Raw genomic sequence first — 27,028 nt, 5'->3', positions numbered from 1 at the left:
TTCAGGACCTGAGTCTGCGCAGTAGTGAGCATGAAGTGGAGCCATGGTATCAAGGCACCTCGCACACCTGCAGAATCGGTAAGCACGTTTACTGCAGAGCTCATGATGTCGATTTGAAATAAACATTTTTGTAAATGTAGAAACTGTTGGTGCCTCAGTGACCACTTTGCTCTGTCAATTGTAATTGTAAGCCTTTTATCAGTTTATATTTTACACCAGGTGGTTTGTTTTTCATGGAAAATTCTGTACATACGTCACTTGCCCATGTCATCATACCCGTAAACAGAAAAGTTGTGTCGGCTACTTTGACCATTGTATGGTGTGGAAATGACATAGTTTAGTTGTCACAACAAGTGAGGAAGTTCAACATAAAGCACTAAATCTTGATCCTCCGGAGAATCACTTGTTTTGAAAAAAAAAAGCAGAATAAAGGAAAATCTGCTGGCGGAAAAAAATGTTGTAATAAAACAAAAATCAACATAGTATTGGCTTTTCGGAGACAGTGAGAACTAAAGGATTTAAGATTTTTTTTTTCTGTTTTCATTACTTAACAGGTAAGTTATCTATTGTGAAGAGTCATTTCATTGTGGTTGTTGTAGCACTGTGCTGGAATTTAAGTTTATTTTAATTTATTTTAGTTACAGTGATATCATCAGTTGGTCAGTTTGAGATTGTTTTGGGAATGTTCAGTCATGCAGAGCCAAAGCACGAACAAATAAATGTTCTTCTGCAAAAATGCATGCACTCTTGTTTTTTTATCCACTAAATGGCCAAAAGTTACATACATTTTTATATTTAAAAAAAGTAATTTATGTCCACAATGTTTTCTCAAAAGGTAAAACCCCAAAATCCCAATTATTGGTCATCTCTTATAGATTTTAGTATATCTAAATATCTATAATTGGAACAGGACCAATTATAAGATTCCAGTCTTAGGTAGGCTCAACTTTTACTTTAAAGTTATTAGCTACTGTACTGTAAGATTTTAGAGTGAAATACCACAGATCTCTTGGTGTAACTGCTGCTTTCAGCAAACAAGAAGACATGTTTTAGGGCAGCTCAAGTTCTCCTGATCTAGCAGCATCTCTGGAAGACCTTAAATGTCATTTGTGACATCGGTGCAGTGAACTTACACAGTCAGTCTGAACCTGTGAATGAAACTGTGATTGCTCTGAGTGCCTGTTAGCAAGAGGAGCTGCAGGGTTACAGCAAGGGCATCTGAATGATACCTGACATCTTAAACTCTTTCTCTTCTGTCCTTCAGAAATCTTCGTCCATGTTTAACTGACACTGATACGCAATTTTCTGTTGGCTAGATAGAGTATCCAGTTCTGTACAGCTCAGCGTTACGTATTATTTACACGATTTAAGTGTTCTTATATTTGGATACACGGTATGTGCTATTTACGAGAATATGAAGTACAGTAAAAAAATAAAAATAAAATAAAACATCTGGCTAATGGGCAGATACATTTAGGCACTTAATCGGGGAGATCATATATCATATTTTGTTGATCATAGAAAAATGTGTGACCTTGAAGTGATTTGCTTTCTAAGTCAATACTGGATGTTTTTATTTCCTGGAGAAATAAAGCATGCTCATTAAAACAGGCAATATAGTGTTTCTATAAAGCACAAGACCTTTCGTTCATTATCCCTGGTTATCTTTTTGCTTGGCTTTTGAATTTTTCTTTAATCCCTCAATAAAAAGTCAGGCTTATAGGAATCAATTTTACCACCTTTCCTTCCCATTTAATTCATGCTAATCCTTGAAAGGCTGTGTGTCTTCCTGTTGTGAAAGGAAAAGTTCATTAAGGTTTGAGATTTATCTAATTAACCTATTGCAACGTTCCTCCATAACAGTCCTACAACATGTAGATAAATATTTCTTTGCCATCTCAAACTTTGAGTGCAGTCAGATTGGTTGATTTTTTTTTGCCCCAGTTATTGGAGATTGATGGGTTATGTCTGAGCAAACAAATATTCAATGCTATCCTCAGATGGACAATTTACTTTCTGGAGCAATTTGATATCTCATTTTCAGTGAGCAAACATCATTTGAGTTTGTTCAGCTTCGGCCTACCTTTGCCCTGTCTTATTAAAAACTGGGAGCGACACATATTGTTGCTGTGTCTGTAAGTTGGTTTTGATTAGCTCGCCATGTGATTTGGAAAATTTGGAAAAAAGCTTGATTAGATGGACATTGTTTCAAAAGTGCTTATATTTCATATTACACCACCTGTTATATTCCATCCCTTTACTTGTCTTTGTGTTGCATTGTTCCAGACAGGCTGTTACTTTGTACTTTGCCTGGGGAAAAGGCAGTGGCATACACTTTTTTAAATCAATGGTTATTAATTAGCATTGATGGATTATGGTTCCATGAAGAACCAAACATCAATGGAACCTTTCCATTTCAGAAATTGTTCTTAATAGTGGAAAAAATGTTACACTAAGAAAATAATGGTTCAATTAAGAACTGTTCAGTGAAACTTCCTTTGTTTCTTCTATGGCATTGCTGCAAAAGATCATTTGGAGCCTTTATATTTAATATTTAACTGCCCACATTTTGTCTGAAATGCAGAATAATACATTTTTGTTTATCAAATGTTATCTTCATGCTTAGTGGGAAATCACTGATGTTTAGTATAACAGCACTCTAGCTTGTATGGTAAGTGTGTAATACATCTGTCAGACTAGACTTGATGAAATGAGTGTTACATGTTTTTTTATGATGAAGGCTAACAGCTTTGCCTCAGCATCTGTCGTTCCTAAGTGGGAAACATCCAAATTTAGCTACAACACTGATTAGATAAAATTCTGTCGTCATTTACTCACCCTCATGTGTTCAAAATCTGTATGACAAAACAGGGCCCTATCATACACTCTGCGCAAGTGTTTTTTTTGTGCATGTTTTCAGCCCGATGCAGTTATCATTTGCACATCCAGGGCCATGTTGTTTAAATACATTCGCACCATCTGTTCACCCATGGGCGTGTTTGGTCTGAAAATGAGGTGTGTTAAGGCGCATTGCTGGCGCTTGCTATTTTGAAACCAACTGCGCCGTTGACCAACAAAAACCTGTACACTCTGCTGTACACCCCAGAATCAACACCCACAAACAAAAATAAAAGTATAAAAGTAAAAATAAAAGGATTACAATGTAAAAGATTATTATTGTGTACATAAAGAAAAAAAAGTCTGGCATCCACTTCAGACCATGTGCTTGGATCATTTAAATAGTGCCCCGAGTTTGTAAGACTGGTCTTTATTTTGCATGGAATTATGCAGATTGGCAAATTGACATTACTCATTTTCCACAGTAAACAATCTCCTAAAGCCATAATCATCTTCATCCATTGAAACCACAGTGGAGCGATGTGTGGGATTACAAATTTATAAATAGTTATATCAAGGTTCCAATGTAATAGTATACAAATAGTTTGTTATGTACATAATGCTTTACAATTTTGAGGTACAGACTGACTACATTCTAACGAGATCAAGCTAATCAGTCTTTTGTCTTTATGCACTTCCTGATCTATAGGCAACATTGTCAGAGTGATTAGATTTGCATCTATGCATCTGATTGGCACTGTTATGCTGATAGAATTAGGACTGGTGACACTGAATCTGGGGTGGATCCGTTTACCTATACAACATTTGCATTCCTTTGTTTAGATTGAGGAATCAATTCCCATTCCCCATCCCCACCCACCACCACCACCACCACCCCACCCCCAACCCACAGCCACAGACGGCATGTGTGTTTCTCAATAAAGAGGAACGCCTGCCTGAAAGATATACCCAAGTTCTCCTGGACTTCACTTCTGAGTACCCAACAAATGCAACAGCTTCATTGACTTTTTTAGATCTAAAGTCAATAACATTCGCTTTTCAATATCTGGCTCTTCCTCCCTGTCTCCCCTATCATCCAACCACTCGCCCAGGAGATTGCCATCTCTTCCACACTTTACTGAGGTTCAGCAGAGCAATGTTGAGGAAACCGTCCAAAAAATTAAGCCGTCCACCTGCGCCTTGGATCCCATCCCGACTGTTGTGCTCAAGTTGTTCATTCCCATTGTCAGCCCAATCATCATCCAGTTTGTTAATCTCCCTCTCAAAACTGCTCACGTCCCTCTTGCCCTTAAAGCTGCTGTCATCCGTCCTATACTTAAGAAACCCACCCTAGACCCGGAGGTCCTTGCTAATTATAGACCGATCTCCTACCTCACTTTCCTCGCTCTGCTTAGGGTGAACAATGACTTTCTAATGACAGCTGATTCAGGATCACCATCACTGCTCATTTGACTCCGTGGACCATACCATTCTCCTGGACCGCCTGGAATATCTGGAAAAGCAGTGCAGTAAAAAATGCTGTAGACCCTCCAGCTAAACTCTATAGGACAGTGGTCCTCAAGCTAAACTTTTCAGGACAGTTACCCTCCAGCTAAACTCTACAGGACAGTGGTCCTCAAGCTAAACTCTACAGGACAGTGGTCCTCCAGCTAAACTCTAAAGGACAGCGGTCCTCCAGTAAACTCTACAGGACAGTGGTCCTCAAGCTAAACTCTACAGGACAGTGGTCCTCCAGCTAAACTCTACAGGTCAGTGACCCTCCAGCTAAACTCTACAGGTCAGTGACCCTCCAACTAAACTCTACAGGACAGTGGTCCTCCAGCTAAACTCTACAGGAAAGTGGTCCTCCAGCTAAACTCTACAGGACAGTGGTCCTCCAGCTAAAATTTACAGGACAGTGGTCCTCCAGCTAAACTCTACAGGACAGTGGTCCTCAAGCTAAACTCTACAGGACAGTGGCCCTCCAACTAAACTCTACAGGACAGTGGTCCTAAAGCTAAACTCTACAGGACAGTGGTCCTCCAGCTAAACTCTACAGGACAGTGGTCCTCAAGCAAAACTCTACAGGACACTGGTCCTCCAGCTAAACTCTACAGGACAGTGACCCTCTAGCTAAACTCTACAGGACAGTGACCCTCCAGCTAAACTCTACAGGACAGTGGTCCTCCAGCTAAACTCTACAGGACAGTGGTCCTCCAGCTTAACTCTACAGGACAGTGGTCCTCCAGCTTTACTCTACAGGACAGTTACCCTCCAGCTAAACTCTACAGGACAGTGACCCTCCAGCTAAACTCTACAGGACAGTGACCCTCCAGCTAAAGTCTACAGGACAGTGGTCCTCCAGCTTTACTCTACAGGACAGTGACCCTCCAGCTAAACTCTACAGGACAGTGGTCCTCAAGCTAAACTCTACAGGACAGTGGTCCTCAAGCTAAACTCTACAGGACAGTGGCCCTCCAACTAAACTCTACAGGACAGTGGTCCTAAAGCTAAACTCTACAGGACAGTGGTCCTCCAGCTAAACTCTACAGGACAGTGGTCCTCAAGCAAAACTCTACAGGACACTGGTCCTCCAGCTAAACTCTACAGGACAGTGACCCTCTAGCTAAACTCTACAGGACAGTGACCCTCCAGCTAAACTCTACAGGACAGTGGTCCTCCAGCTAAACTCTACAGGACAGTGGTCCTCCAGCTTAACTCTACAGGACAGTGGTCCTCCAGCTTTACTCTACAGGACAGTTACCCTCCAGCTAAACTCTACAGGACAGTGACCCTCCAGCTAAACTCTACAGGACAGTGACCCTCCAGCTAAAGTCTACAGGACAGTGGTCCTCCAGCTTTACTCTACAGGACAGTGACCCTCCAGCTAAACTCTACAGGACAGTGGTCCTCAAGCTAAACTCTACAGGACAGTGGTCCTCCAGCTAAACTCTACAGGACAGTGACCCTCCAGCTAAACTCTACAGGACAGTGACCCTCCAGCTTAACTCTACAGGACAGTGACCCTCCAGCTAAACTCCACAGGACAGTGGTCCTCAAGCTAAACTCTACAGGACAGTGGTCCTCCAGCTAAACTCTACAGGACAGTGTTATATCTCATGTTTAACAGAGACATCAGAGACAATGTCAGTGTTTATTTAAAAACATCAAATTATGCAGAATATACAATGATAAATATTAATTGATGAGTTGTCAATACAATATATAAAAATACAATATATAGGGTATGATTTTTACCTCAAAATGCAGCACATTGATAACTGTAAATCCACGTTTGGTAATTTGCCAGTGAAGACTGTAGTCAACAACAAAAAAAATCTCCAAAGGAATCTGAAAAAAAAGAAATGCATTTTCTGAACAATAACCAGCTAACTTCTTGAATGCCAACTTTTGTGGATAATTGCACATAAAGAAACACTACAAAGAGCCATGACTGCCAGAGTCAAGCCTTAAGAAGATGAATTGCAGGTGTTTTCCTTGGTAATGATTCTCTAAAACAAACTGAGCTTCTTGTAGTATTTCTCATTCACAAGGCTGAGCCGTTGTGCTCAATCACAATGAGTGGACAAGGCCGATGCAGTTAAACCGCTGTGGGTTCTGTTGGTATATGGCCCCTTGAGCATTTTACTCACCGCCTTATTCAGCAGGAAAACCCTTGGCTTGGCTCTGAGTGATGGTAAATTTAGCATGATATTTAAATGAGCCTTAATGTGCATTTATTGTCTATTTCTCTTGTATTCAATGACTTTGGAAGTGCTTTGTATAATGAAAGCGTGGTATTTATATCTCCTGGGGTTTTATTTGTCAGTTATCACTTGAAATGTGAGAAATGAAGAATCTAATTGGTGCAGGATTCTCACTAGTTCCTTAATAATAGCAAGGATGGTAGATCGTCCCAATTATTTGGACAAATCAGTCACAGCTTCTAGTTTCATTTAAAAAACAAACACACACACACACTAAATAAGACTTAACAGACATAAATGAGATGCACCGAATGGGAGTGCTCATTAACAGTCGAAATCGCCCCGCTAGAGCTCATCACCAACCCGCTGATGCCTTCGGCAGACCCAACTTTCACTTATCCCACTGCTGTTTCCTCTAAAAATTCTGCTGAACAGAACTGATGAGAGGTAGCAGGGAGTAATGACGTTCTCTTATCTCCATAAATTGGGCTTTGAGATGAATGTGGATCGTGGGACGAGGCTGACAGACCATTACTTATCTTTAATGGAGTGCCTCTTGAGCAAATAGGGATAGACTTTCATAGACGTCTGGACTCAGATGTCTGCCAAGGGCCTTCAAGCAACAACAGCAACAATAAGTTTATGCAAGACAAATGCGAGATTGAATATTATCATGATTTCTCATGTCTCACTATATTGGAAACTTTTATTTGTGTGTGCATAAACAAGCATCCTTGTTACTTTTAACATTTGACTGATCATTTAACATTTAAAAATCCCCCTAACTTTATATTACACTTCATTTAAAAAAATAGAAAATATTTTATTTTATATAAAAATATATATCACTTAATTTTATTATAATATTTCTTTTTCATTGATTTTATATTTAATGCTATTTTTATTCTTTTAAAGCTGAAGTCCGCAGTTTTTCCTCTTTGTCGCCATCTCTGTTCGAAAACTGCAATTACAGTTATTCGCGAAATGATCAACTCTACGTGAGTAGTGCCCCGGTCGGCACAGCGCGGAGGAATCAAATATGCAGCTGTCAGTCACCCGGTGTGGATACTGTCATTCACAATCACAGACTTTACTGTTGGAAAGTATAATGTCATCTGAACAAGTAAGTAGCTCATCCTCTTTTGTTCTGACCAAATAAGGAGAAAAAAGCATTGCAACATTGCGATGATTAATCTAACCACTTCAGCTCTGCAGCACATTTTGCATTTTTTTGAGAATTAGGAATATCTGAATTTAAAAGAGCGCCCTACCCACATACATTGGAGTAAATTGATAAAAATGGTCTCATTTTACAGAAAAAACTCTTTAACACAGTGGTGGAATATTGCATATATTGTATCTATTCACAATCTTATGATAAACAATGATAAAAAATAAATATTTTGAATTAATTTGTTATTTAAAAATCTTTATTTTATTTTTTTTCATTTTGGGATCCAAGCTTTTTGGAAGTTTCTGTTGATTCTATAATTTGGCACTAAACAGGGGGAAAAAAATTCTTGATATCTCCTTGATAAAAAAATTCTTGATAAAAAGAATTTTCTTGATATCTCCTTGCAAATAAAAGTTATTGAGATTTATCTGACCAAAGTGTCTAACAACTCCTACTCATCTCCATTGACATCAACTGGCCACTAGGAAATCGAAAAGAAGGCTCCGCCTCTTCAACGTTGTAAAGCGAGATCTTGGGCTCTGATTGGTCTAGAATCATGATCCACATGTCTATAAAGAGCTGAGATTCTCAGCTTTTCTGTAGCATGATGCAATATGTGATGACATCATCAAAAATCGTGGCTAACACCGACAATCAAAATTAGCAATAATAAGAGTTTTTGTCTGCATCACATGTTTTGATCTGGACATCGGTGACATTTTACAGTGTCATTTGGCCATACTTGCTCACAGACATGTAAAAATAGTCTCATTTTGAAGCAAACAACCTAAGGAACAAGCTGATATAGGGTTGAGGCTAGTAGCTTTACAACGAGTTTGTGATCTGAACAGGAATATGACTCGTGTTTGCTTGTTCAAAGGAGTCATTGCCATCTTTGTGATTCTTTTGATAATAAATTTACTGTAAATTATTGGATCGGTGAAATTAATGCTCAGCGATATTCCTGAGGCCGATAGCTTTCATTTGATATATGACTTGTGTATTTTAGGTGTGTTTGTGTGATAAAAATATGAAATTTTATATTATTTGCATGATTTTCTCAAGGGGTGGTCGTTGCGGGGGGGGGGGGGTCGAATTCAGACCGTATTATTATCTTCTATGTAATATAAATGCAGAAGTTATTGGGTTATTAAGAAAGCTGAGGTTCTAATCTTTCAAATGATACAATATATGTATAGTTTTGTGGTGCGCGAGTTATAGATTTTTTAAAAAGATTATGATGATGCAATTTTGGACCCACCGGTGGGTCCAAGAGGGGGTGCAGAGCTGTAATAAAGAAGTGGCTAATGATCATTTAACATATCACGTCAAACTGCAAATTATACTTTTTCAAACTGTTAATGTTATCATGATTGCCTGACTACATTTAATGTGTATTAGGGCTGTAGTATAGTTTCCATTTCTGTGCAGTTTCTAATCGTCTTATACCAACACATTAATGTGGAGTAGAGGTGAAGCTCCCTCTCATAGCAAGCACAAAATAACTGATGTTACCATAATGCACATAGCAAAACGAGATAGGCACAACAAAGGAAAACTCCTTAACTGCACGAATTAAGCGAACAGGTGTGCTATTGTTACATAGCCTAATTCAACCATTGAAAAAAACCTTCAAAGAAAAAAAAAGAAAAGAAAAAAACCTTCAAAACATGGAGTTCACGCCACCTTTAATTATCCTTGTTTTCGCATCGCCCAGGTGAAGTCTTTTTTTTTCACTCCGACGTCCTAAGACTTTTGCATTTTACAACGGATGAATCTCCAGTTGTCATTGCGATAGCCTGCTTACCGGGACTCCTTCTTTATGTGTACAGATGTGACGTAATGACGCAAACATATGCTTGAATTTCCCGGGGAAATCCACCAGTACCACTGGAATTAAAAATATTATTACAAGCTTACTGCTGTAAATCGAGCTACGGTTAGCGGAGAGTTTTGAACACTGGCTGGTTATGTACTTGCTCAAAAAATTATTTTGGATAATTTTTAACCCAAAAAAGTTACGGACTGCAGCTTTAAGCTATTTGTTTTTTTATGTTAGGTTTGTTATAAGTTACATTCTCTCGCAGAAGTTTTGCGTTCCCCTGAAGAAAATTTGCAAAGAACTCAAGCATTGACATAATTTTTCCTCCTGCCTCATATTTTCCCCTAAAATATAAAACTGTTATATGGTTTAATTAATATTAACAATAATATAATAATAACATACAAAAAATTAAACAAAAATGACTGACTGTATTATAAAATACATAACTGAAAGCAATAAGCACCATTTTTATGTAATATTATTATAAAAATAACATCTAAAATAAAATACCTGACTGTGCATTGACTTGCATTAAGAAGGCAATGCATCATCACCAAAAAAAGAGATTGAAAATAAATAATCATATTTTACATTATTTTGCATAGTAGATGTGATATTTATTTTATTTGAAAAAAAAAAAAAAATTATATGCAGACTGAACATTACTGACTATTATTTCATGTTGAAGTAAGAGACCTTCTGTCACTTCTTCAGATAAGTCACATGACCTCTGGTCAAGGACCAGAGAGAGATCATGATCAATACCTTTAATACGTACCCCGACAGCCCCCATTTACACAAGTACTCTAGTGGGAGATGGCAAATCTGAAAATCAGCATTCTGTGTGCCCGTTAGGGTTAGTGCAAGCTCAAGTCAATATTATAAGAAGTGCTTTATTGGCTTCATTCTGTCTTGCAAATCATTATGAAAGGAATTAGAAGACCCAAGAGCTTGTAGAGTTATTTAATGCACTCGCAGCTGCATTGAAACACACTGACCAGCTGTAATCTTGCACACATGATGTGCATTATAACAGGAGCTGGGATTCCTGAAAGCACCAAATGCATTTAGTATGTAGAAGAATATATCTGTTTTTTGTTGTTGTTTTTTGTAGTGACTTGTTGGCCTTTTTTAATTATCTAAATCATAATGCAGTCAGCTATTTTTATTTTATTTTATTACATTTGTATTTTATTAATTACATACCATTTTTAATTAATAAAAGATACAGTTTGTTTATAGATTATACATTGTTTTCATGTTATTTATAATACACAGTTAGCTACACTCAAAAAAATGCTGGGTTAAAAACAACCCAAGTTGGGTTGGAAATGGACAAACCCAGAAATTGGGTTGTTTGAACCCAGTGAATGGAACCATTCAAACAACCCAATTTCTGGGTTTGTCCATTTCCAACCCAACTTGGGTTGTTTTTAACCCAGCATTTTTAGAGTGTATTTGATTTTTATTTTAATAATTTACATAACATTTATTAATTAATCAAATATGCTGATTGTTTGGAGATTTCAAAGATCATTTAATTCATAATACACTTTTTGCTTTCAATTATCATGTAATTCATAATACGCCTTTTTTTTTAGGATTCTTTAACTTAAAGTAACAGCTTGTACTTCTGGAGACTTCAGGTAGGTTGCAGTTGTGGAAATGGTGGCTGGAGACTAAAGGGGTTCCTGATGGTTTCACACTTAATTCTTCGCCTTAATTCTTAATCCTTTAGGTAGTTTATTTTCTCCGCAACCTGTTTTTGTCTGACCCTGCTGACCCAATGAGCATTTCACTGTCCAATGGTCATACCTTAAGTGAAATTTCTAGTATTGCACCAGTATTGCATCCTTTAATAATTTTTGATTTTTCAGTCTGAGTTAAATCTCTTTTTTTTTTTTTTTTTGGTTCATTTTATCTGTAAAAGAAAATGTGCCTAATAATTATGCACACCTGAATATAGGGTGTTTTTTATTTTTTTATTTCCAGCATTCATGAACAATTACATAACCCTTACCCTAACCCACACTTATAAATGAATAAATACAAAATAAATAGTAAGATAAATTTGATTTTGAATTGGTAAAATGTGCCTGGGAGAAGAAAAAAAATCTGAAAATGAACGTGCCTAATTCTGCACAAAATGTGTCTTACCCCACATTTGTATTTTTTTAATTTTATATTTATTTCTTTAATTTATATAAAATTTTAATTCGATTTTATATACAAAAAAAATGTAAAATATGCATTTTATGGTAACAACGTATTGCTGTGTGTCTGCTTTTTTTATTTTTATTTTTTATTTAATTATATTAATAGGCCTAAATGTTAATTTATGGTAAAAATAAATAAATAAATAAATAAATAAATAAATAAATAAATAAATAAATAAATAAATAAATAAATAAATAAATAAATAAATAAATAAATAAATAAATAAAAGATACAAATATGCATTTCTGGGAGTGACTTGTTGTTTTCTTTAAATTATTATTATTTACTAATTATTGAGTGATTATGTACAGTCAGTAATATCACAAAACAAGCCTGGGCAGAGTGAACAGGCTTTGTATTGGTCTTAATTTTGAAATAATCAATGCTAATTGTACATTATCCTGTTAATTACATGGTTACTTAAATTAATAAATGAATGGACATATTGATTTAAATCATTTGATTTAAGCAGTAAGTGATTTCTGAGAAACACTTTTGAAAGTGGATCGGTCCAGAGTGAGCAATTAAGAGATATAAAGAAAGACATATTCCTTTTTTAGAAAAGCTTTCCAGCACTGGAGAATAAGCGGGAAGGCCTGAAAACGGATGCTGAGTAACATTGATTTTGATGTTTTACAGAACCAACAAGATATCCATAATATTAGCTATAGTAACAGGACAGTTTTGAGTGTCATTGTTTGTCTGGAGCTGATGTGTTGCTGGTGACAAACAACCAAGTCTGCCTATACACTCTTGTATATACATTTTTTCTTTCATCATCTTCGCTATATGGTAAGCATTCTCAAAAGCCTACACCAGTCTTCAATGCTAATCTTTTCAGCAAGGGAAGTACTAAATGAAAATGCACAGAGCATGCATAACATTATGACCTTATATTGTGTTGGCCCACTTTTACCACCAGGGAATACCGTTTCATGAAAGGGTGTACATGGTCTGCAACAATGCTTAGGTAGGTGGTACATGTCAAAGTAACATTCACATGGATGGCATGCAGGACCCAAGGTTTCCCAGCAGAACATTGCCCTTCTTCCATTGCTCGTGGTCCAGTTCTGATACTCACATGCCCACTGTTGTTGCTTTTGGCAGTGGACAGGACAGTGGACAGCCCAAAATGCAACAAACTGCGCTGCACTGTGTATTCTGACACCTTTCTATCAGAACCAGCATTAACTTTTTGAGTAATTTGAGCTATATTGTCTGTTTGATCAGACCACATGGGCAGCCTTTTCTCCCCATGTGCATAAATTAGCCTTGGTCACCCATGACTCTGTTGCTGGTTGACCACTTTTTCTTCCTTGGACCACTTTTGATCGATAGAATCCACCCACTAACAGGTGCCGTGATGAAGAGATATTCAGTGTTATTTACTTTATCTGTATGTGGTCATAATGTTATGCCTGATCGGTGTATATTTAATATCAGTATTTAAATATATTAAAGGTTAAATGTTGATCACAGTGCATTTTAAACTTTAGATATTGGCCAAAAAAGATGGCCAATGCAATGTAATTTGCATTACTGGTATGTCTGAAAAAAACTCAATAGGGTTTGGCTAATGCATAAAGAACAGAAGGAGGTAGGCTGCTTTTCAAAGAATCTTTATCCCTGATGTTTACTGAAAAAAATAATAATAATAATGATATATATATATATATATATATATATATATATATATATATATATATATATATAAAACACTAAGTCTGGAACAATTAAAAATGGCAGCATTTAGTAGTACAAGCATGTAGTACACGTTTTAATGAAACATCAGCTGATACACAGCAGCTGTAATTAACAGAACTGACTTAAAAGTGTCTGCCAGAGAACTGATCTGAGCGGAGCAGCGGATGGACAGGAGAAATGGACTCTCTGTCTCTGTCTTCCACTGTTTTTAAGACAAGAAATGGGCCAATTTCAACCTTCAGTCAGGTATAGGTCCAGTGGTGGCTCAATTAAATAGTTTGAAATTGGTCTATCTCTTGGCCCAGAAACTTTAACAGTCTCAGGACAGTCTCTTCAGATAGTTTATATATATATATATATATATATATATATATATATATATATATATATATATATATATATATATATATATATATATATATATATACATACATATATACATTCATTCTGTATCTAAGATGGATTGATTTTTGCCTTTTCATTATAAGAACTGATCAATTTAAGAAAAAAATAAATCAGAACACTCTTTTCAGAATATGCAGTGTTCTTGCACAGTCACCCTTGAGATATGTGGTTTCATTTCAGATCTAATTTGGTACAGGATGCATGGCTGTGGAAAGCGATCCGGTTTTGATACCACGACCGGATGAAGAACGCTTCTTTCTGAATAGTTTCCCCAGATCTGCTCTTTGCAGGCTTGATCTATTGTACTATCAGCACAAGCGCTGATAGAAACCCTAGGTATAAATAACCTAAACTTCCTCTGTATTTATCACCCAGAGCTACACAGGTGATATAACCTTGGTTAATTTATCATCATTACTCCAGGCTTCAGTGTCACATGATCCTTCGGAAATCATTCTAATATGATGATTTGATGCTCAACAAACATTTATGATCGTTATCAGTGTTAAGTTGTACAATTTTTTCAGGATTATTTAATGAATAAAAAGTTAAAAATAACAGCATTTAGATTAAATATAATGCTTTTGCATAAAAGGTTGGTTTATAAAACAATCAAAATAGTTTCCAAACTTTTGACTGGTAGTGTAATTAAATATTCTCTGATCCCACCTGTTCCATTTATTAATTAGGAAAATGAAATTAACATTTGATGTCTCAGGCCAGCCAAACACCAGCCCCACTGACAGATGAAGCGGAGATGGAGGAGGAATATTCATATTGAAGTTTTTGAAATAAAGATGTGAATAATTTGTGTTCATTTAACAGCTATATGTCGGACTAACTATCCATCTGACATCCTTCCATGCTATAGAAGTAGGCTAATCCATTTTCAGAAAGTGTGATGATGGGAATATCATTAATGAATCCAACCATTGAAAATCCTGAAGGAAATTATAATTATTGAGTTACTTCTAGGTTTATCAAGTGAATGTCAGGATCCTAAATATAACTATAAATATAAAAGGCCATTTTTGTCACTTTGACCGTGCCCTTATGATGACAATATAAGCAATGAATGAATGTTTGCTGCACTGCAAATAATGCTTTTCTTACTATTTTTGACTTGTTGTGTCCATTCAAAATATCGAAAGATTCTTAAATCAAGATGCATTTTCTACATAAGAAAAAATGACATAACGATAAACGTCTCGGTTACGTATGTAACCCTCGTTCCCTGAAGGAGGGAACGGAGACGTACGTCAGAACTGAACCGACGAATTGGGATCTGCCCTCAGAGACCTATCCACTTCGAGTGTAAAAAACGAGCCAATCGGAGATTGGCATGTGATCCACACATTCCACGCTCCGCCCCGCAGCGCGGGTATAAATAGGAAGTGGAATGGTAGATCAAATGCTTTTTTCAACTGAGGAGCCGAATACGTGACTGGGCTCCTAGCTGAAGCACAGCTCCTGGCGACGGGACGTACGTCTCCGTTCCCTCCTTCAGGGAACGAGGGTTACATACGTAACCGAGACGTTCCCTTTCAGTCGGTCACGTTCGACGTACGTCTGAACTGAACCGACGAATTGGGATCCCTTTGGAAAACGCCAGGATGCTGGCCCTTCCAGCGTCCTGCTTGAGCGCACTGGACCGTCTAGTATGGTACGGAAGTCAGGGCTCCAAGCAGGGAGGTCAGTCACTGCTGTTTCTGCAAGACCCACTTAGAGTGACCATAGACCGCTGGGAAGCGTGCCCTCTCGGAAGAGGTACGCTGCGGGGCCACGTCCTTCAGGGAAGGAGTGGTGGCGGAATACACATAAGGACTAACCTGGCAGGGTAGTGCAACATATGGCAGTCTCTGGGGTGGTTCCAACCTAATTGTAGGGGGGAAGAACACGCCCAGAGACGACAGAGCGGGCTCTGTCGAGGGAAAGACACGGGGCTAGCCCGAAGGGTAGCTGCTACCGTGGACGAATACACATATGGGGTTGCCGTGAGGGAACCGCTACATATGGAACCCAGCCTACAACCACGTTCCACAAGCATACGGGTGCAGGCCTAGCGTCAGACGGTCCGCAACGTCTGACACCGCATGGGGTGACGGAGGAGCTCGACAGGGTTAGCCGGTTTCCCGGGGAACACAACTGGAGACAATAAACGCACGTATCCGGCCCAGAGGGCGGGAGTGGCGTTGCAAGCCGACACTTAGAACGGGCACTTAGCGCTCCTGGCCACCAGGGGCGAGGATGCGGGAAGATACCGGCTCTACACGTAAGCTATAAAACCTAGCAAAAAGTGTTAGGTGTCGCCCAGCCCGCAGCTCTACAAATGTCTGTCAGCGAGGCGCCTTGAGCCAGCGCCCAGGAAGAAGCAACACTCCGAGTGGAGTGTGCTCTTACACCGAACGGGCAAGGCACGTCTTGGGACTGGTAAGCCAAGACTATAGCATCCACTATCCAGTGGGCTAACCTCTGCTTGGAGACAGCCTTTCCCTTCTGCTGGCCTCCGTAACAGACGAAGAGTTGCTCTGAGGTCCGAAAGCTTTGGGTCCGGTCAATGTAAGCGCGAAGAGCGCGGACCGGACACAACAAAGCCAGGGCTGGGTCTGCCTCCTCCGAAGGCAGCGCTTGCAGGTTCACCACCTGGTCCCGGAAGGGAGTGGTAGGAACCTTGGGCACGTATCCGGGCCTGGGTCTCAGGACAACGTGAGAGTTACCAGGCCCGAACTCTAGGCACGATTCGCTGACCGAAAGTGCGTGCAGGTCCCCTACCCTCTTGATCGAGGCCAAAGCAGTCAAGAGCACTGTCTTCATTGACAGGATTTTAATCTCAATGGACTCCAACGGCTCAAAGGGAGGGCTCTGAAGTGCTCTGAGCACTAGAGCCAAGTCCCAAGAGGGTATCGAGGATGGACGAGGAGGATTTAGTCTCCTCGCACCTCTGAGGAACCTGACGATTAGGTCGTGCTTTCCGACGGACTTACCTTCGACTGCGTCGTGATACGCCGCTATTGCGGCGACGTACACTTTGAGGGTGGAGGGAGACAGCCTTCGCTCCAACCCGTCTTGCAGGAAGGAAAGCACAACACCAATCGAACACCTTCGGGGGTCTTCCTGGCGGGAAGAACACCACTCAACGAACAAGTTCCACTTCAGTACATAGAGGCGCCTCGTAGAGGGGGCTCTAGCTGAAGAGATGGTATCTACGACTGCTTGTGGTAGTCCATCTAGAACCTCCGCGTCCCGTCCAGGGACCAGACATGAAGATTCCAGAGGTCTGGACGCGGGTGCCATAGAGTGCCCCGTCCCTGAGAAAGAAGGTCCTTCCTCAGGGGAATGGGCCAAGGAGGGGCTGTCGCGAGGAGAGTTAGTTCTGGGAACCAGGTCCGGTTGGGCCAATACGGCGCAACTAACAAGACCTGCTCCTCGTCCTCCCAGACTTTGCACAGGGTCTGTGCAAGAAGGCTCACTGGGGGAAACGCATACTTGCGTAGGTCCCGGGGCCAGCTGTGCGCCAGTGCATCTGTGCCGAGGGTACCCCCGGTCAGGGAATAGTATCACCCACTGGCAATGGGTCGAGTCCGGAGAGGCAAACAGGTCTACCTGTGCGGCTCCGAACTGGTCCCATATCAGCTGGACTGCCTGGGGGTGGAGTCGCCATTCTCCCGGAGGTGCTGGCTGCCGAGAGAGCTCGTCGGCTGTCTGGTTCAGCGCACCAGGGACATGCATGGCCCGAAGCGACCTCAGATGCTTCTGACTCCACAGGAGCAGGTGGCGGGCGAGTTGGAACAGGCGACGGGAGCGTAGACCACCCTGACGGTTGATGTACGCAACGGCCACCGTGCTGTCCGTACGGACCAGTACATGCTTGCCACGTAGCGGCCCCTTGAGGCGGCGCAGTGCCAAGTGTACTGCTAGCAACTCGAGGCAATTGATATGCCAATGCAATTGCGGTTCCGTCCACAGACCCGCAACTGCATGCCCGTTGTACGTGGCCCCCCAACCCGTGGATGAGGCATCCGTGAATAGCACAGCATGCCTGCACACTTGTTCTAGGGGCACCCCGGCCCGGAGAAACGAAGCGTTGGACCACGGGCTGAAGGTTTGGCGGCAGTAAGGAATCACTGGGACCCGGTACTGGCCGCTCTGCCACGCCCACCTCGGGACTCGGCCATGAAGCCAGTGTTGGAGCGGTCTCATATGAAGCAATCCGAGCGGCGTGACCGCGGCTACAGATGCCATATGCCCCAGGAGCCTCTGAAAAAGTTTCAGTGGGACCGCTGTTCTGCCTTTGAACATATTCAAGCAGTTCAACACCGACCTGACTCGCTCCTCCGTGAGGCGCGCAGTCTGGCTGACCGAATCCAGCTCCATACCGAGGTAAGAGATTCTCTGCGTAGGACAGAGCTTGCTCTTCTCTCGGTTGACCCGAAGGCCCAACTGGCTGAGGTGACTGAGCACCATGTCCCTGTGTTCGCACAACTGCTCCCGAGACTGGGCGAGAATGAGCCAGTCGTCGAGATAGTTGAGGATGCGAACGCCGCGTTCTCGGAGTGGAACAATGGCTGCCTCCGCGACCTTCGTGAAGATGCGAGGCGACAGGGACAGCCCGAAGGGCAGGACTTTGTACTGGTATGCCTTCCCCTCGAACGCAAAGCGTAGGAACGGTCTGTGTCGGGGGAGTATAGAGACATGAAAGTACGCGTCCTTCAGGTCGATCGCTGCAAACCAATCCTGGGGACGGATGCATTGAAAAATGCGTTTCTGCGTTAACATCCGGAACGGGAGCTTGTGCAGGGCCCGATTCAGGACGCGCAGGTCCAGGATTGGCCGGAGCCCACCCCCTTTCTTGGGCACGATGAAGTAAGGGCTGTAGAACCCTGTCTTCATCTCGGCTGGAGGAACCGGCTCGATCGCGTCCTTCGCCAGTAGGACCTCGATCTCTGACCGCAAGACTTGAGCATCGCTGCTTCGCACTGAGGTGAAGAGGATGCCCTTGTACTTGGGTGGCCGGCGCGCGAACTGAATCGCGTAGCCGAGTCTGATGGTACGGATGAGCCAACGGGACGGTCGAGGGAGCTGTAGCCACGCTCCCAGGGACCGTACCAGCGGGACCAACGGCACCACAGACATGCCCGGGGTGGGGCAGCGCATCGGAGAGCTCTGGCTCGACTCGGGAGGCCCGGAGGCGGCCCGGAGTGTCGCGCGAGCTCTCCTGGTGCGGGCAGGGAGCGGGTGAGAAGGCCCGGAGGCGTCCTCGGAGCCCGCTCGACTGCTCGCTGCCCGGAGGCAGAGAGGTGGGATGCTCAGACCCGACTCGGGAGGCCCGTGGGCAGCCCGGAGTGTTGTCTGAGCTTTCCCGGGAGAGGCAGAGAGTGGGTGAGAAGGCCCGGAGGCGTCCTCGGAGCCCACTCTGCTGCCCCCTGGCGAGGGGAGGGGAGGGAGGGAGAGACAAAGCCCGGAGGCGTCGTGAACTGCCACCCTGATCCTCTTGGGGCCCAGGGGGATAGGAAACTGCTCTTTTTGTGAGTATGTGGGTACCGCCGAGCTCCGGAGAGCTGGCGGCAGATGTTTCGGACCAGTCAGGACCCCCCGGTCCTCCTCCGGGGGGTGTGGGAGGGATGCGGACATCATCTCCCGAAGAGCAGCTCCTGTCCTCCCTGGGCTGCCTGTCTCAGGGCCGCTTCCCCTTGCGCTTGCCGGCAGGCTTAGCGGTCTGGACAGGTTGGGCGCCACCCTTGCGCCCGGCACCCTGCTTGGCCTGTGGAGGCTGCTGCTTTGGCTTGGCAAGGGCGGAGGCGGATGCTGGGGGACGCCCTCGGCGACGAGCAGGCGGGGGAGCTGCGGCCGGCGACTGGGTGGAGGCAGCAGCAGGTCGCCGGGGCAGGATGTTCCTGATAGCCTCCGTCTGCTTCTGGGCCACCGAGAACTGCTGGGCAAAGTCCTCGATGGCGTCGCCGAAGAGGCCGGCCTGACAGATAGGGGCGTTCAGGAAGCGGACCTTGTCCGCTTCACGCATATCTGCCAGGTTCAGCCACAGGTGGCGTTCCTGGACCACCAGAGTGGACATCGCCCGACCCAGGGAGCGTGCCGTGATTTTCGTCGCTCGTAGAGCGAGGTCCGTTGCCGCACGCAGTTCCTGCATAACGCCCTGGTCGGAACTTCCCTCGTGCAGTTCCATGAGCGCTTTGGCCTGGTAGACCTGCAGGAGCGCCATGGCATGCAAAGCCGATGCGGCTTCTCCACAGGCTGTGTAAGCCTTGCCGGTCAGCCCGGACGAGAACTTACACGCCCGGGAGGGGAGACGCGGGGCACCACGCCAGTCCGCAGCGGTCTTGGGACACAGGTGCATCGCCACTGACCGCTCGACCGGGGGGATTCCCACGTAACCCTTCACCGCACCGCCATCGAGGGAGGTGAGGACGGAGGAGTCCGTCGATCGCGAGCGAGCGCTATACGGCGCTGCCCACGACTTCGAGATCTCCTGATGCACTTCCGGGAAGAAAGGCACCGGGGCGGGGCGCTGAGAACCAGCACGGGCCGTCCCGAGAAACCAATCATCCAGCCGCGAAGGTTCGGGACACGGTGGAGGGTTCCACTCGAGCCCTACGCTTGCGGCGGCCCGGGAAAGCATAGCCGTAAGCTCTGGGTCAGACTCGGGCAACGCTGTCACACCCGAAGGGGGCAGCGCAGCCGAATCCTCATCCTCAGAGCCCATTAGCTCGTCCCCCGATGCAGCGACCGACATCCTGTCTTCCGCCGGAGCCCCAAAGGAAACGGCTGGCACTCCACGTGAGAGGTCAGCACGCTCCTCCGGAAACTCCACCGGCGCAGCGGAGGGGGGAGGGGCCCGAGGAGCCATATGACCCGGCGGGTTTGCCCTGACCGTCACCCTCAGGTCCCCACCCAAGTCATCAGCCAGAGTAGCAGCCCTCTGCTTAGGCGCAGATGGACCGCTAGACCGGGGGATGCGCGAGGGTGCTCCACCTGCCTTGAGGTATTGGAGTCTGGACCGTAACACTGCGATGGTCATGTTCCCGCAATGGGAACATGAGTCATTCACGAACGCAGCCTCTGCGTGCTGAGTGCCCAGACACGAGAGACAACGAACATGACCGTCAAGCGGGGACAGAAAGCGACCGCACCCAGAAACACACGGTTTGAATGACATCTTGAAAAAGACGCAGGGTCAAACCGTGTTGCTCTTTTAGGATGGAAAACTGCTCTTTTAGTTGTGCTGAAGCACTCAGGGAGATGACCGCGGTCAGCACGCAGTCCGAATGCAAGCCTGCGTGTGACACTCAAAACAGGGAAAAACGCCCAGCGAACCAACAATGGAAGCTCTTTTAAATGAATGCAAACAATTGCAACTGGTCGGTCTCTCGCTGAGAAGCGCTGTAACACCCGCACTGGCAGTTCTCCTTCCTCTCTCTCCAAGACTCAGTCTTTTAAACACTCTTCGTGGAAACAGAATGAACTGTTCGGCTCCGAAGTTGAAAGCATTTGATCTACCATTCCACTTCCTATTTATAACCGCGCTGCGGGGCGGAGCGTGGAATGTGTGGATCACATGCCAATCTCCGATTGGCTCGTTTTTTACACTCGAAGTGGATAGGTCTCTGAGGGCAGATCCCAATTCGTCGGTTTAGTTCTGGCGTACGTCGAACGTGACCGACTGAAAGGGAACGTAGAACACATTCAGTATTTTTGTCATTTTTGAATTCATGTGATCATTGAATAATTTCCACCTTTGTGTCATAGTATACACTGTCGTAATTCATTATTTTTGTCAATTTTGAATTCTGTGATAATTGAATAATTTTCACTTGTATGTCATAGTATACACTGTATTTATGTCATAGTATACACTGTATTCAGTATTTTTGTCAATTTTGAATTCCTGTGATAATTGAATAAATTTCACTTTTATGTCATAGTATACATTGTCGTAATTCATTATTTTTGTCAATTTGAAATTCCTGTGATAATTTAATAATTTCCACCTTTTATGTCATAGTATACACCGTCATAATTCATAATTTTTGTCAATTTTGAATTCCTGTGATAATTGAATAATTTTCACTTTTATGTCATAGTATACACTGTATTCAGTATTTTTGTCAATTTTGAATTTGTGATAATTGAATAATTTCCACTTTTATGTCATAGTATACACTGTCGTAATTCAATATTTTTGTCAATTTTGAATTCCTGTGATAATTGAATAATTTTTACTTTTATGTCATAGTATACACAGTCATAATTCAGTATTATTGTCAATTTTGAATTCCTGTGATAATTGAATAATTTCCACTTTTATTCATAGTATACACTGTTTTTATGTCATAGTATACACTGTATTCAGTATTTTTGTCAATTTTGAATTCCTGTGATAATTGAATAATTTCCACTTTTACGTCATAGTATACACTGTCGTAATTCGTTATTTTTGTCAATTTTGAATTCCTGTGATAATTGAATAATTTCCACTTTTATGTCATAGTATACACTGTCGTAATTCAGTATTTTTATCAATTTTGAATTCCTGTGATAATTGAATAATTTCCACTTTTATGTCATAGTATACACTGTATTCAGTATTTTTGTCAATTTTGAATTCAAGTGATAATTGAATAATTTCCACCTTTATGTCATAGTATACACTGTCGTAATTCATTATTTTTGTCAATTTTGAATTCCTGTGATAAGTTAATAATTTTCACTTTTATGTCATAGCATACACTGTATTTATGTCATAGTATACACTGTATTCAGTATTTTTGTCAGTTTTGAATTCCTGTGATAATTGAATAAATTCCACTTTTACGTCATAGTATACACTGTCGTAATTCATTATTTTTGTCCATTTTGAATTCCTGTGATAATTGAATAATTTCCACTTTTATATCATAGTATACACTGTCGTAATTCAGTATTTTTGTCAATTTTGAATTCCTGTGATAATTGAATAATTTCCACTTTTATGTCATAGTATACACTGTATTTATGGCATAGTATACACTGTATTCAGTATTTTTGTCAATTTTGAATTTGTGATAATTGAATAATTTCCACTTTTATGTCATAGTATACACTGTCGTAATTCACTATTTTTGTCAATTTTGAATTCCTGTGATAATTGAATAATTTTCACTTTTATGTCATAGTATACACTGTATTCAGTATTTTTGTCAATTTTGAATATTTGATAATTGAATAATTTCCACTTTTATGTCATAGTATACACTGTCGTAATTCATTATTTTTGTCAATTTTGAATTCCTGTGATAATTGAATAATTTCCACTTTTATGTCATAGCATACACTGTACTTATGTCATAGTATACACTGTATTCAGTATTTTTGTCAATTTTGAATTTGTGATAATTGAATAATTTCCACTTTTATGTCATAGTATACACTGTCGTAATTCATTATTTTTGTCAATTTTGAATTCCTGTGATAATTGAATAATTTCCACTTTTATGTCATAGCATACACTGTATTTATGTCATAGTATACACTGTATTCAGTATTTTTGTCAATTTTGAATTTGTGATAATTGAATAATTTCCACTTTTATGTCATAGTATACACTGTCGTAATTCCTTATTTTTGTCAATTTTGAATTCCTGTGATAATTGAATAATTTTCACTTTAATGTCATAGTATACACTGTCGTAATTCAGTATTTTTGTCCATTTTGAATTCCTGTGATAATTGAATAATTTTCACTTTTATGTCATAGTATACACTGTCGTAATTCAGTATTTTTGACAATTTTGAATTCCTTTGATAATTGAATAATTTACACTTTTATGTCATAGTATACATTGTCGTAATTCATTATTTTTGTCAATTTTGCATTCCTGTGATAATTGAATAATTTTCACTTTTATGTCATAGTATACACTGTCGTAATTCAATATTTTTATCCATTTTGAATTCATGTGATAATTGAATAATTTCCACTTTTATGTCATAGTATAGACTGTATTTATGTCATAGTGTACAATGTATTCAGTATTTTTGTCAATTTTGAATTCCTGTGATAATTGAATAAATTCCACTTTTACGTCATAGTATACACTGTCGTAATTGATTATTTTTGTCTATTTTGAATTCCTGTGATAATTGAATAATTTCCACTTTTACGTCATAGTATACACTGTTGTAATTCAGTATTTTTGACAATTTTGAATTCCTGTGATAATTGAATAATTTCCACTTTTATGTCCTAGTATACACTGTCGTAATTCAGTATTTTTGTCCATTTTGAATTCATGTGATAATTGAATAATTTTCACTTTTATGTCAGAGTATAGACTGTATTTATGTCATAGTGTACACTGTATTCAGTATTTTTGTCAATTTTGAATTCCTGTGATAATTGAATAAATTCCACTATTACGTCATAGTATACACTGTCGTAATTGATTATTTTTGTCGATTTTTAATTCCTGTGATAATTGAATAATTTCCACTTTTACGTCATAGTATACACTGTCGTAATTCTGTATTTTTGTCAACTTTGAATTCATGTAAGAATTGAATAATTTCTACTTTTATGTCATAGTATACACTGTCTTAATTCAGTATTTTTGTCAATTTTGCATTCCTGTGATAATTGAATAATTTTCACTTTTATGTCATAGTATACACTGTATTTATGTCATAGTATACACTGTATTCAGTATTTTTGTCAATTTTGAATTCCTGTGATAATTGAATAATTTACACTTTTATGTCATAGTATACACTGTCGTAATTCAGTATTTTTGTCCATTTTGAATTCCTGTGATAATTGAATAATTTCCACTTTTATGTCATAGTATACACTGTATTTATGTCACAGTATACACTGTATTCAGTATTTTTGTCAATTTTGAATTCCTGTGATAATTGAATAATTTTCACTTTTATGTCATAGTATACACTGTCGTAATTCATTATTTTTGTCCATTTTGAATTCCTGTGATAATTGAATAATTTCCACCTCTATGTCATAGTATACACTGTCGTAATTCATTATTTTTGTCAATTTTGAATTCCTGTGATAATTGAATAATTTCCACTTTTACGTCATAGTATACACTGTCGTAATTCATTATTTTTGTCGATTTTGAATTCCTGTGATAATTTAATAATTTCCACTTTTACGTCATAGCAAACACTGTATTTATGTCATAGTATACACTGTATTCAGTATTTTTGTCAATTTTGAATTTGTGATAATTGAATAATTTCCACTTTTATGTCATAGTATACACTGTCGTAATTCATTATTTTTGTCAATTTTGAATTCCTGTGATAATTGAATAATTTCCACTTTTATGTCATAGCATACACTGTATTTATGTCATAGTATACACTGTATTCAGTATTTTTGTCAATTTTGAATATTTGATAATTGGATAATTTCCACTTTTATGTCATAGTATACATTGTCGTAATTCATTATTTTTGTCAATTTTGCATTCCTGTGATAATTGAATAATTTTCACTTTTATGTCATAGTATACACTGTCGTAATTCAGTATTTTTGTCCATTTTGAATTCATGTGATAATTGAATAATTTCCACTTTTATGTAATAGTATACACTGTCGTAATTCAGTGTTTTTGACAATTTTGAATTCCTTTGATAATTGAATAATTTCCACTTTTATGTCATAGTATACACTGTCGTAATTCATTATTTTTGTCCATTTTGAATTCCTGTGATAATTGAATAATTTCCACTTTTATGTCAGAGTATAGACTGTATTTATGTCATAGTGTACACTGTATTCAGTATTTTTGTCAATTTTTAATTCCTGTGATAATTGAATAAATTCCACTTTTACGTCATAGTATACACTGTCGTAATTCATTATTTTTGTCGATTTTGAATTCCTGTGATAATTGAATAATTTCCACATTTATGTCATAGTATACACTGTCGTAATTCATTATTTTTGTCCATTTTGAATTCCTGTGATAATTGAATAATTTTCACTTTTATGTCATAGTATACACTGTATTTATGTCATAGTATACACTGTATTCAGTATTTTTGTCCATTTTGAATTCCTGTGATAATTGAATAATTTCCACTTTTATGTCATAGTATACACTGTATTTATGTCATAGTATACACTGTATTCAGTATTTTTGTCAATTTTGAATTCCTGTGATAATTGAATATTTTTCACTTTTATGTCATAGTATACACTGTCATAATTCATTATTTTTGTCCATTTTGAATTCCTGTGATAATTGAATAATTTCCACCTTTATGTCATAGTATACACTGTCGTAATTCATTATTTTTGTCAATTTTGAATTCCTGTGATAATTGAATAATTTCCACTTTTATGTCATAGCAAACACTGTATTTATGTCATAGTATACACTGTATTCAGTATTTTTGTCAATTTTGAATTTGTGATAATTGAATAATTTCCACTTTTATGTCATAGTATACACTGTCGTAATTCATTATTTTTGTCAATTTTGAATTCCTGTGATAATTGAATAATTTCCACTTTTATGTCATAGCATACACTGTATTTATGTCATAGTATACACTGTAATCAGTATTTTTGTCAATTTTGAATTTTTGATAATTGGATAATTTCCACTTTTATGTCATAGTATACATTGTCGTAATTCATTATTTTTGTCAATTTTGCATTCCTGTGATAATTGAATAATTTTCACTTTTATGTCATAGTATACACTGTCGTAATTCAGTATTTTTGTCCATTTTGAATTCAAGTGATAATTGAATAATTTCCACTTTTATGTCATAGTATACACTGTCGTAATTCAGTGTTTTTGACAATTTTGAATTCCTTTGATAATTGAATAATTTCCACTTTTATGTCATAGTATACACTGTCGTAATTCAGTATTTTTGTCCATTTTGAATTCATGTGATAATTGAATAATTTTCACTTTTATGTCAGAGTATAGACTGTATTTATGTCATAGTGTACACTGTATTCAGTATTTTTGTCAATTTTGAATTCCTGTGATAATTGAATAAATTCCACTTTTACGTCATAGTATACACTGTCGTAATTCATTATTTTTGTCGATTTTGAATTCCTGTGATAATTGAATAATTTCCACATTTATGTCATAGTATACACTGTCGTAATTCATTATTTTTGTC

The 27,028-nt window shown here is 39.9% G+C and overlaps 1 protein-coding gene across 1 annotated transcript in view; it reads left to right on the top strand.

Moving 5' to 3' along the window:
- The window catches only part of nek11 (NIMA-related kinase 11), a 144,705-nt gene extending 139,328 nt beyond the window's left edge, over positions 1-5,377 (top strand). Inside the window, exon 17 of the mRNA XM_067448160.1 lies at positions 3,682-5,377. Coding sequence (XP_067304261.1) covers positions 3,682-3,780 — 99 coding nt within the window. The 3' untranslated portion in view covers positions 3,781-5,377. The remainder of the gene's footprint in view (positions 1-3,681) is intronic.
- Positions 5,378-27,028: the final 21,651 nt, after the last annotated feature.

The sequence above is a fragment of the Pseudorasbora parva genome, chromosome 7 (assembly GCF_024679245.1).
Source record: "Pseudorasbora parva isolate DD20220531a chromosome 7, ASM2467924v1, whole genome shotgun sequence".
In the NCBI taxonomy this organism is placed as follows: Eukaryota; Metazoa; Chordata; class Actinopteri; order Cypriniformes; family Gobionidae; genus Pseudorasbora; species Pseudorasbora parva.
This window is presented reverse-complemented; position numbering and strand designations above follow the sequence as displayed.